The sequence below is a fragment of the Danio aesculapii genome, chromosome 2, assembly GCF_903798145.1.
Source record: "Danio aesculapii chromosome 2, fDanAes4.1, whole genome shotgun sequence".
Lineage (NCBI taxonomy): Eukaryota > Metazoa > Chordata > Actinopteri > Cypriniformes > Danionidae > Danio > Danio aesculapii.
The window spans coordinates 43,410,977-43,424,305 of record NC_079436.1 but is presented as its reverse complement, the minus strand read 5'-3'; the positions used below and the strand labels follow the sequence as shown (position 1 = coordinate 43,424,305).

At 39.1% G+C, this 13,329-nt stretch overlaps 1 protein-coding gene and 1 long non-coding RNA gene across 2 annotated transcripts in view; both read right to left on the bottom strand.

Annotated features, from left to right (window-relative positions):
* LOC130246906 (neuropilin-1a-like) overlaps window positions 1–913 on the bottom strand; it is a 52,849-nt gene extending 51,936 nt beyond the window's left edge. Inside the window, exon 1 of the mRNA XM_056480078.1 lies at window positions 392–913. Within this exon, the coding sequence (XP_056336053.1) occupies window positions 392–452 (61 nt within the window). The 5' untranslated portion in view covers window positions 453–913. The remainder of the gene's footprint in view (window positions 1–391) is intronic.
* Window positions 914–2,531: 1,618 nt separating this feature from the next.
* Window positions 2,532–7,966, bottom strand: LOC130246916 (uncharacterized). Its single transcript, XR_008839471.1, has 3 exons — window positions 6,901–7,966; window positions 6,318–6,480; window positions 2,532–2,981 (listed from the first exon to the last, which is right to left on the bottom strand). It is a non-coding gene; the product is annotated as an uncharacterized LOC130246916 (long non-coding RNA).
* Window positions 7,967–13,329: the final 5,363 nt, after the last annotated feature.

Here is a 13,329-nt window from a genome sequence, read left to right as displayed (position 1 = left end):
TCTCTCTACAAAAACATTGGTATTTTGTGAAAAAAACTTCACCCAGAAATATTTATTCAAATAGCAGTACTAATATCATCAAATCAACCTGATCAATAGCTGATTTCATAGTAAACCAACGAAATTTCAAGGAACAGATTAAAAAGGCAAATGTCCATATGACAGTTTTTTTATTTTTAAACTTTTTTACTGTACTAATAATCTGATGCGAATTTACTGGAATAATTTAATTAAACCTCTCACCGCATGAGTTACGCTTTCTATCTTTACCTTCAGAAACAGCAGCCCTACAGGTGAGCATCAAACGGCAGTAAAAACAGCGTAACAGAGCTCTCCGGTGCGCAGAGAAACCGAGAACACCGAAAACACATCACCACAATGACCAACTCACCCGTCAGAGCGCGAGCCACGGACAATCCCGTTAGAGTCACACAGAGCCAACACCAATACATCCTCAAACAAAATCTCTTCAGATATATCCCCAGCAATTAGTGTAAATAATTATAGTTGAATCCAGCAGTTTTGGGAAGCTGTGGAAAGATCCTGTCACTCAGAGCCAGGGAGCCGCGGTGTCCTCTTCCATAACGCGAAGATGAAAACTCACAGCCCTGGAAAGCGGGAGATTCTCGTAGAGTCACCGTCACTGCTGTACTTGCTTCAATTTCATAATCCGAAGTGTTGGAGATGCTTGACAGCGAGTCCTGGGCTCGGCTCGGTGTCTGCGGGCGCTTCAGCGGTCGGGTCACTCCCTAATATACGACTGATTTCCGTCCTCTGTGTAGCGCGTACACGGGCACTGCTGGGTATATTTAGCAGGTTCTCACTAGTGCGAAGGTGTCAGCATCCGATATGAAGACTGTGGGTGTCAAAACTCTCGGCAGCACTGGTTGCTCCCGTTCCTCCTCCTTGAGAGAAAATGGGCAGGACTGGAAACGAGCAAACCCTCTCACCCCTTCCAGGCAGAGACCGACGCGCTGTCTCTCTCTGCCAACCAGACACAGAGACCGGGGGCCAAAGCAAAGAGACTTCGCGCTCCTCTGCGTGGGAGCGCAGTGCAGAAAAATGAGGGGTTTGGTACCTCCAATTAACGTGACAACCTAATAAGAAGTCAAACCAAAAAAGTTGAGGTATGTTTGTATACGCGCCCGTTTTATAACAGCATTTTCAAATAAGGTTTAAGTAAACACTAACGTTATAAGTTAAATATTTTACTCTAAGTCAGAATGTGAATTACAAATTCCCGGGGGGTTGGGGGGGGATAGGGGTCTGACCCTCCTAATTAATGCTTGATCCTTCCTGAAGGACATCAAAAAAGATGTATGGGGGGTGGGGGTGTGGATGGGGTTCTGTCCTTTAATAGTTAAAAAATAGTTTGCTCTGATCTATATCTTAAATAATATTAATAATTAAAATAATAGATAACTTCAATATGCATTTGACCTCCCCTATAATGGTTCATACCATTGTGAATGCATGTTTGCGCCAAAAATAATAATTCCTCAGTTTGAAACCGGCAAATCAAGAGCACCAACAGACAATGTAAGTGTTCACAAAACATTCACTCATTCATTTTCTTTTCGGCTTAGTCCCTTTATTAATCTGAGGTCAACACAGCGGAATGAACCACCAACTTATCCAGCATATATTTTACGCAGCGGATGCCCTTCCAGCTGCAACCCATCACTGGGAAACATCCATACACTCTCATTCACACACATACACTACGGCCAATTCAGCTTACCCAATTCACCTATAGTGCATGTCTTTGGACATGTGGGGGAAACCCACGCAAACACTGGGAGAACAAGCAAACTCCACACAGAAAATTCCATCTGATCCAGCCGAGGCTTGAACCAGCAACCTTCTTGCTGTGAGGAGATTGTGCTACCCGGGGATATGTCCCCCTCACTTTTAGAGACAGACTATTTAGAAACAGGTAATTAAGAATGTAAACTTTTGTATTTCATACAGCTGACCCCCCACTTTTAAAATGTCCACTACGCCCCTGCATGTACACAACATTATAAGACATTAATATTAGGTTAGATTTCGGCTGTGATGTCAGGTGACCAAAATTCAATTTCAAGCCAGTGTCTAAGGACAATGTTATTTTAACGTCCAATAACAACATCAAAAGACATTGATATTTGGTTGATTTTAGGTTGTCTTGGAAAGTGACCAAAATCCAACATCAAGCCAACATCTTATTGACATCATATTGACATCAAATACTGACATTTATTCGTCAGGTATGGCAACCGTCATAGTGGTAACGTCCACACAACGTCAAGCTGTAACATCATTAGACGATGTTATTTGGTTAATTTTAGGTTGGTTGTTAGACATTGATGTCAGCCTGACGTTGGGTTCTGACGTCAACCCATCAATCTAATTAACATTTGTTCATATATTGTAGAAAACTTTTCAAGAAAATGACAACTCAGAATAACAAATTATTTTTATTTATTTTATTTATTTTTGCTGAGATTGGGATATTCCACTAATTAACTATACAAAATATAGTTTTTCTTAACTACTCCTTAATGTCTTTACTATTTTTGAAGTTAAAACATTGGGATTGTCTTGTCTAAAAATGAATAGGTTTAATTCTTTATTAAATAAGCAGATTTTTTTCCTAAATGACTATGACTTATAAGGCGTATTAAAGTCAACAAAAAAAACGAATTGGTTTTTAACAAAACAAGACATTATAGAAAGAAAACCCGTTATTTACATAACCCTGTGACCAATGAAAACATTTGTGTTTTATTTATTAAACTTAATGCTTTCTGTAAGACTTCTGTGTGGAACTCATTTCGCATAATGTGTCTGTGCACATCGCAATAAGGATTAGGAGTGCGCGCCAACTCCAGGAATCTGTTTCTCTGGCTGGTGACACAGTGACATAAAAATGTGTAGCACGTAGTCACTTTCAAGCTCAGAGCGCAGCAGAGCAGCCAGCGCTGCAATCTGATCATCCACTGGGAGAGAGAAAGAGAGAGAAAGAGAGAAAGAGAGAGAGGCAAAACATTTTTTTCAGTACAGTCTGTTCACAGAGGTATGGATATATGGCTATTAAAGAGTTCAGAGAGTGGCACTGACCCTCATCTCAGTACTAATCCACTACCATTTAAAGGAATATTTCATCCAATAATGAAAGTTTTGTCTTTATAAAGGGGCAGTCTTATGCCATCTCAAATCCATTTGCAACACAAAAGGAGATTTACAGAAGAATGTTCACACTGCTCTTTTCTAAATGTACAAAAAAGTCCTGCTTATGACTTGTCATCTAAAGTCTTATGATTGTGTTATTATACATCAAAACCGACAGTATCTCCAGCGTTTATGCAGCTCTCATAATCAGTTGTGACGTTTGGCCAAACATCTGCTCTTGTGTTCCTCAAAAGAAAGTAATTAAGTCATATGGGTTTGGAGTAACGGGAGGATGAGAAAATGATGATAGAATATTCGTTCACTCATTATCCAGTGGCAGACGCTGATTGTTATAAGCCCTTGGTGATAATGAATCAAATAATTCTCTGAGATAACTGAACAGTTAATAAAAGACATGCCTCTGAAGTCACGGAGCAAATGCAATTAACCAATCAGAAGATGCTTAAGTGCATGTTTTTATAATATAGAACCATGGTTCAGTGAAGGAAATAATGTAGCAATGAACAGCTAATTATTGTATAAAAAATGATGTGATCCTTTAATTATAATAGTTTACTTACCCTAGTATTATTCCAAATCCGCATGCATTTTGCCTTCTGTGTAAAAATATAGTACATTTAATATGTTTTAAATACACATTAATAAAAAACATATAAAAATATTGAATCCATTTTCAAATATACAAAAAATAATGGTTTGAATGAAACTCTGTTGGGTTTCATTGCATGAAAAAAACATTTTTTTTTGTTTTTTTGGCACCGATTTAACCCCATTTTCAAGATTTAAGCTGTCTTTCGTGTGTCCAGAATGTGTCTGTAAAGTTTCAGCTCAAAACACCCATCAAATTATTGATTATACCTTTCAGAACTTTAGAATTTTCTGCTCTGAACAGATTGTAGCTGTTTTTGTTGCCTGCGTCATAAATGATAATTTTCCTCGCTCATCGTTCTCACGTGCCTATCAGTGTGTCTCCGTCTCTGTCCGATAAACAGCACAGTGACAGACATGAAGCAAGCAGATCTCATGTAACGTTTGTGAGAAATACTACAGTAAGAACTTTACCTATGATTATTTGATATATTTGTTGTGGATTTAATTCAAGCCTTTCTGCGATGAGTCACACACAATGTTGTTACAAAGTTCAAGCACATACACACAGACACACACAAACAATGCGCGCGTTTAACTTTGCACTGTTTGCATGGCAAATGTGACAGGATACACGTTAATATACACTGCTGTGTGGATATCCATTATAATAATGTACAAAACAAACCTGATTTAACGTCCACAAATTAGGATTGAAGCATCTTCTTTTATAATTGTACTGATATTATGTGGCTGTGGTAATAAAGATAAAATTACTTGAACATTGAACGTTTTAACAACGTTTTAAATTTGTAAAACTCATTCTTGAGGTGCAGAGGATCACAGCGAGCTGAACAGATCTTTTAATCCAAGTTGCTTTGTGCATGTCCTGTCTTGCGGATATGATTATACGTGTTACTACGGAGACATGTTAATACACGGCTGTCAATCAATTCGGTCATATTCGCACTCCTACGTCATATTGTGGTTGGCCTCAAAATGGGAGGGATTTGGATCCTATTTTAAAAAAAGAGACTTATTGTGTTTCTATCCCTCCAATATGACTGTGGACACACTATACCTACACAAAGTTCTGTTCAAACAGCTTACAAAAGATGATTTTCATCATAGGTGCCCTTTAATATCCACAGTTGAAAGTCAAACAGATTTGGAAAGACACGAGGGTGACTGAGCAATTTAAGATTAATGGGTGAGTTATACATAAAATCTGAAATATCTCAGAAGCGTGTTTTCACAGTGATTCCCTAAAAGATGTTTTGCTTTTCTAAAAACGATGATCATATCTTAAAAAAAAAAACTCTTGAGCTATAGAAGGTGTTCTATCATACGTTTTTCCATCTTCCCCAAATTACACTCATAACACTTTTCATCACCCAAACAATTCCCTTGTCCATTAAAAAATTCCACCAAAAAAGGCTCTATTGATGTTAAAGGGGCTCTATTTTCTTTTAACGTGCCTCTACTGTGCATAAGGCTCTATTTTCACCTGGTATTAACATGCATTTTCAGTGATCCGAACACAAGCGGTCAGCCAAGACGCATTAGTTTCCACCTGGTATTAGCATGCATTTAAATGCATCTCCTGTGACTACTTGTGTGTGGATTTTGTCAAGACCCTTCCACTATATTTTCATCACTTTTACAGAAATATTCTGATTCCAGAGAGCATTCGATTGGACAGAAAATATGATGAGAAAGTGAGGTGCAAAGTGATACAATAAAATGACTGATCCATACTGGTGGAAATAACCCAGTAAACAATTTTGTGTGTAATAGACGTCTAAAACACATCTAAAAGTAGACAGCTTGGCTAAAACAAGGCTAAACTTGGGCTGTCAGTGAAAATCTAATAGACATCTAAGAACAGCTCAAAACTAGACTAGTTGTCAAATCTACTCGTGAAGTCATTAATTTTTGTTTATTTGATGACTAGTCTACTTTTAGCCTATTCTTAGACATTTTTCATTTCAAATTTAGCCTTGTTTTAGCCAAGACGACTATGTTTCGATGTCTATTAGACATTTATTTGAAATCTTTTAAAAACAAAAAATGCTTGCTGAGAAAGATACAAATATTTTCTAAACACAAATTTAAATTTGCTCACTATTGCCTCACCCACAAGTGGATCCAAACCTTTATACGTTTCTTTTTTTAAACATTTGGAAGAAATCTGAAACCTGTAACCAGTGACTTCCATAGGAGGAATAACAAATACTATGGAAGAGGAATGTTTTCAGAATTTTTCAAAATATCTTCTTTTGTTTTTAACAAAATAAAGAAACTCGTAAAGGTTTGAAACCATAGATATTTACATTAAATGTCACCTCCACTATTGATGTCTTTTGGAAGGAATGCGTCAAAAGAGCCGCCATTTTAGTACAGGGGAGCGCTTCTTTGAAATGCATGTGTGACAAAGGTGCAGTGGATGACTGGCCATCCAGAGTCAGAGATATATACACATATATGCATATATCTATGATCTTTGTAAGCACAAAAGTTTATAACATACAATAACGTACAAAACAAAATCTTACCTCTGATATGTTCAGCCTTTGTGCATTGTTTTCCAGCATCCTCAGATTGGCTTTCGTCTTGACTGAGTGTTGTTAAATGACATTTGTCCTGGGAGCACTGTACTTATGTGGCCGCACTATTGACGCATGCTCTGGGCCTGTATGCGATATCTAGTGTATATATCTATGGTTTGAAACAAGTAAAGGGAGAAACAATTAGAGAATCTCTTTAAAGCCACCATATTTATAACAAAAGCCAAAAAACATGCATTTTGATTTGATGGGAACTGAAAGAGAACCACAGATGCAAGTAAAGAAGCTTTATAATTAATAGGCTACTATTCAAGTGCACTATGCTTCTATTTTACATGTATGCTGCATGCGTGAGTGTCATAATGATGAATGTCTGCTGATAACACAAGAGCTGGTCAGATAACAGCACAACTGCTTACTGATGCAGACAAGCTTTTAACAAGGAGATAAAGAGATGTCACACATGCGCGAGCACACACAAATATTGTTATAATTTTTCCAGGACAAGTTCCAGCAGCTGGTTAAGATTTAGAATAAGGCTAAAGACTGTTGACATGAATCTGCAGCTTACAGTGCACTCCGACTCTGTCCGTATGCTTCGGATGGGCTTTTCAATCAGACACTGACTGTGTGTTAGCCAGAGCAGCTGAAATCCCCCAACACACAGTGTGTTAATCTGCTCACAAACACTCGCTCTCTCTCCTCGCCCGCCTGTTTTATGATGCCACGCTCAACAGCGCCTCGGGCCCCTGAACGCAGAGATGTCTGCAAGCCTGAGTGAGAAAGACAGAATGAAAGAGGGAGAGAGAGACGGAGAGATTTAGAGAGGTAGTCTGCCCAGATATCAGCTCCTGCCAAACCTGATATTCCAAAGTCACGTATGGCTAGAAAAACAAAAGGACAGTTTAATATCCTGATAGGGTTTTTTTTCATGCACGATTGAATCTGATAAAAAACATAAAAATGATGATGAAAATTTGTCCGGGACACATTTTACTCCTTAATAACAAAGAAAGAAGATGAAAAGAAATTTCGTTTTGCATAATGAAAGAAGCCTGTTTATTCATTCATTTCACATTGTGACATTTCATGATAATAAATTCTCATTATTCTCAATGGTCGGGGTCGGGTTAACATAAAGGGTACGGAAGGAGGGGTCTTTTGATTGGCTGGAGAATTAATTTTGTGCCCTAATGCTGGGAAACACCTCTTTTCATTATGCTTTCTCATGTCAATAGTTTTTCTTTGGCTTGCTGGTGTTCAAAATGGCACTACACCGGGAGTTCAGGGTGGCTGTAGCCCAATCAGAATTTTCTATAGCCTCGTATGCAATAGGGTGACCAGATGTCTCATTTTTTTCCAGCACAAGACATTTAAAAATTTACCTTGAGAACTGCCTAATTAAAAGTATAGACTAAGCAAGCCTGCTGTAAAACAAAAAATCATTATTCAAAGATGGTTTGTCAACTTCTCATGCTTAAACTATTATGCTAACCTGTTGTAATTGACTCACAAGACCAATGTTTTGGAAATGAGAAACATGGATTTTAAAGATTTTTGGATTTTCCTGATTTCTGATCAGGTAAAGTTTTAGGCCTAAATGAACATTTTAACTCTAAGGGCCAGGATACACTAAGCCGACGCCATACAGCTAGCATGTATTGACAACTTTTAATGAAACCCAATTGTATTGTTGCCTCATGTTGGATTTGGTCTGGACCAAAAAGCTGTGTGTGAACACACCAAACGGATCACAGCTGACTGAAACTAGTGCCGCGTTCTGAGATGGCATGTCTTTCTGCACAGGGGGGCAGTATCTGTTTTCTCGTTCAGCAAAGGATTCTTCTGACGCACACAGATAAAGTGTAAACAAAGCAGCAATTAGTACTATTATCACAGTAATTGTCACTCACCAGAAAGGGATTTGCTCATGCAAATATGAGCAAATACATCACAATACATAATTTGTAAATATCTGAAAAATGTAGCAAAATTGTAGCCAGCCTCTTTGTGACCCTTCTTGGCTTGAATTATTTACTTGCTACGTCACTTCACTATGTCACACACGTGGTTAGAACCATACTCCTGGTTATTTAGCAATGAGTCAGAGCACTTTCATCACCTGATGGCCGGCACAGATTCTACATGCTGAATCCGGCCAACGAGCTCTGACATTAACCCGACCAGAGGTGATGTGTGGAGTCAATCTATGTGTGGCACACACCTAACCAACTAGACCAGGGGTGGGTAATTAATTTTTCCAAGGGGCCACATTAGACTATGGGGCGGTTTTAGAGGGCCTGACCAATGCAATTAATTTATTTTCAAAAACTAAAACATTCTATAAAACTATTAAATAAACATTCATAAAAACGTTTAAAAAAAAATAAAAAATTTATTTTACATGAAATGTATCACAATATCAACTTCATATAAATGCCATGGGGTTGGTTGTTTTTTAATTTATTCATTCCTTCATTCCTTTATTTATATTTTTTATGTTCAGTGAGAGAATTCTATCCTGTGTTGGGCTGAACAAATGCACTGAAGACAGGTTGAATGTGAGTTGGAAATGTGATGTAATAATCATCACTGAGAGAGGATCTGTATCTGGATTTGTTAAATGATTAATCGGAGCTAATTAGTCATTTCTGTGTAATTCCATATGAAGTGTGAAGCTGGCTGGTTGGCTCCCTTCACATGACTTGTGGTTCTCTCACGGAGCTCTGAAATGTTTAGATTTTTTCAACTTGCAGTGGCTGGAAACGTGAGCGTGACAACCATTATCTCTTCCTATTTGAATGCTGAACCAACGCGTCTCCATTTGAAATAACAAAACTTAGCTCGCAAAAGACGCTATTTGTAAAAGTGCCCTTTTGTTGACTTGCAGCACTGCAAGGCCCTGTTTGCAGTTGAATTTAAATTAAATAAATTCTTCACGTGAGCCGATCAAAGAAGATCGGCTGGCCGCATGTGGTCTGCATGCCGTAAAATAGCCAGGTCTGAACTAGACTATCTGACGGACTGATGAAGTCCAACGGACAACCGTTGAGTTGGTGTGTTCCAGGCCTAAATCCCTTAAGTGTTTTAAGTGTTACAAACTACTCATTTATGAAGTACTGCAAATGTTTTTGATGATTTTGGCAGGCTGTTTAAAGTTCATTATGTGTTACATTACTCTATGTGTTACATTACTCTATATTTATAAAATAGGGAGAAACAAACATTATTTAAAATCAAATATAAATAAAACGAGACAATGTTAGCAAATTAATAATAACAGCAAATAAAACTAATGTGGCCCATGGGCTTGCTATAGCACATAGGGCCCAATGTGTTCTTAATCTGACTTTGCCAATGGTTATTCATAGATAACAGCCCTAAATTAAAGATAAACTTAGATTTCTATGGAATTTAATTACTAAATAACATTGCTGTTATGCAAAAATACTCATATCTATGAAATAAGGAGAATACAGTCAAAAGAGTCACTACAGTCTCCAATAAAATAACAAAAACAAATACAATTTCAGCTGTTAAGTGTCACTAAAATTGCAAGTGTTTTTATTCAGCTCAGTCTTGATGTTGATTCAGTTTAGTTCAATTATTTACATCATTATTAGTTCACTTACAATGCAAACTCAGTTCACTTATGAAGCATCTTTACAAAACACAACAGTGTCATTATTCAACTCTAGTCAGCTCAGATGCACATACTGTATGCACTATTTATATGAAGATCCATCATTTACAGCAAAATCTGCAATTCATATTGCTCTTTCTTCCCTCACTCTCTGGCTCTCCTGTTTTCACCCCAGTTTTCTCATTCCGTTTTCATTTCACATCCCCTCCCCGATCATTCATACATGCTTAGAGGCCATTCTGTTATTCTTTCCAAGTCTGTCATTAAACAAGAAAAAAGCCCTCCACAGCCACAGGAAAAGTCAGCTCAGTGGACGAAGCCCGATTGGCCATCCGTCGCTCCGAATCACAGAGCGGAGCCGGCATCTGCTGGGACCCAAACCCAAAAGCAGAAAATTTACATACAGTTTGACCTTCCACACAGGCCTGCGTGTGTATGACTGAGCGTTACACACCGCGTTCATGAAGCTATTTATCATTCTTTCATGCAGAAACAGAGAGACTGGGCGGAGGGGGTTGGACATGTTGCCGCTCTGTTGCTTCAGGCCGTTGTGCATGTGGAGAAATTTCTGAAATTACATCATATATCACACAGCGAACACACATAGTCATACACACCCAGTCAATCAAACACATGCATGCAGACACTTTTGATAGATGGCTGAAATGAGGAGATACGTTACTGGTCCCCGAAGAGAAACTCAGTCATTTCATATTTAGAAATGTGATCTTTTGTGTCAGGATTCCCGTCGTTCTGTCTGGATGGGTGTTATCGGGCAGCTGTGAAGGGAAAGGCTGAAAACAGCGAGAGCTTGGGATACGCTTGCAATAGCTATGTTTTTGTTTTCACACAGCAATTTTAAAATGAAAATAATCCTACATTGGTGTATGTTTCAGAAAAGATCTCCATCCAGATTACACAACCAAAAATGCATATTAAATGGACTAGGGTCTGTCTGCAGACTGCAAGACAGGAGCATAACATGAAGGGCCGTAACTTGTAGTAGAAGCATAACTTGAATTAACGTCTACACCTTCCCCAACCCTAAACCCAACCATCACAGTTATTAACGTCTACACTTTCCCCAACCCTAAACCCAACCATCACAGTTATTAATGTCTACACCTTCCCCAACCCTAAACCCAACCATCACAGTTATTAACGTCTACACCTTCCCCAACCCTAAACCCAACCATCACAGTTATTAACGTCTACACTTTCCCCAACCCTAAACCCAACCATCACAGTTATTAATGTCTACACCTTCCCCAACCCTAAACCCAACCATCACAGTTATTAACATCTACACCTTCCCCAACCCTAAACCCAACCATCACAGTTATTAACATCTACACCTTCCCCAACCCTAAACCCAACCATCACAGTTATTAACATCTACACCTTCCCCAACCCTAAACCCAACCATCACAGTTATTAACGTCTACACTTTCCCCAACCCTAAACCCAACCATCACAGTTATTAACGTCTACACCTTCCCCAACCCTAAACCTAACCATCACAGTTATTAACGTCTACACTTTCCCCAACCCTAAACCCAACCATCACAGTTATTAACGTCTACACTTTCCCCAACCCTAAACCCAACCATCACAGTTATTAATGTCTACACTTTCCCCACCCTAAACCCAACCATCACAGTTATTAATGTCTACACTTTCCCCAACCCTAAACCCAACCATCACAGTTATTAATGTCTACACTTTCCCCAACCCTAAACTCAGCCATCAAAGTTATTAACGTCTACACCTTCCCCCACCCTACACCCAACCATCACAGTTATTAACGTCTACACCTTCCCCCACCCTAAACCAAACCATCACAGTTATTAACATCTACAACTTCCCCAATCCTAAACCCAACCATCACAGTTATTAATGTCTACACCTTCCCCAACCCTAAACCCAATCATCAGTTATTAACGTCTACACCTTCCCCAGCCCTAAACCCAACCATCAAAGTCATTAACGTCTACACCGTCCCCCACCCTACACCCACAGTTATTAACGTCTACACCTTCCCCCACCCTAAACCCAACCATCACAGTTATTAACATCTACACCTTCCCCAACCCTAAACCCAACCATCACAGTTATTAACGTCTACACCTTCCTCAACCCTAAACCCAACCATCACAGTTAATAACGTCTACACCTTCCCCCACCCTAAACCCAACCATCACAGTTATTAACATCTACACCTTCCCCAACCCTAAACCCAACCATCACAGTTAATAACATCTACACCTTCCTCAACCTTAAACCCAACCATCACAGTTATTAACGTCTATACCTACCTCAACCCTAAACCCAACCATCACAGTTATTAACGTCTCCACCTTCCTCAACCCTAAACCCAACCATCACAGTTAATAACGTCCACACCTTCCTCAACCCTAAACCCAACCATCACAGTTATTAACGTCTACACCTTCCCCAACCCTAAACCCAACCATCACAGTTAATAACGTCTACACCTTCCTCAACCCTAAACCCAACCATCACAGTTAATAATGTCTATACCTACCTCAACCCTAAACCCAACCATCACAGTTAATAACGTCTACACCTTCCTCAACCCTAAACCCAACCATCACAGTTAATAACATCTATACCTACCTCAATCCTAAACCCAACTATCACAGTTAATAACGTCTACACCTTCCCCAACCCTAAACCCAACCATCACAGTTAATAACGTCTACACCTTCCTCAACCCTAAACCCAACCATCACAGTTAATAACGTCTACACCTTCCTCAACCCTAAACCCAAGCATCAGAGTTATTAACATCTACACCTTCCTCAACCATCACAGTTATTAACGTCTACACCTTCCTCAACCCTAAACCCAACCATCACAGTTATTAACGTCTACACCTTCCCCCACCCTAAACCCAACCATCACAGTTATTAACATCTACACCTTCCCCAACCCTAAACCCAACCATCACAGTTATTAACGTCTACACCTTCCTCAACCCTAAACCCAACCATCACAGTTAATAACGTCTACACCTTCCCCCACCCTAAACCCAACCATCACAGTTATTAACATCTACACCTTCCCCAACCCTAAACCCAACCATCACAGTTAATAACATCTACACCTTCCTCAACCTTAAACCCAACCATCACAGTTATTAACGTCTATACCTACCTCAACCCTAAACCCAACCATCACAGTTATTAACGTCTCCACCTTCCTCAACCCTAAACCCAACCATCACAGTTAATAACGTCCACACCTTCCTCAACCCTAAACCCAACCATCACAGTTATTAACGTCTACACCTTCCCCAACCCTAAACCCAACCATCACAGTTAATAACGTCTACAC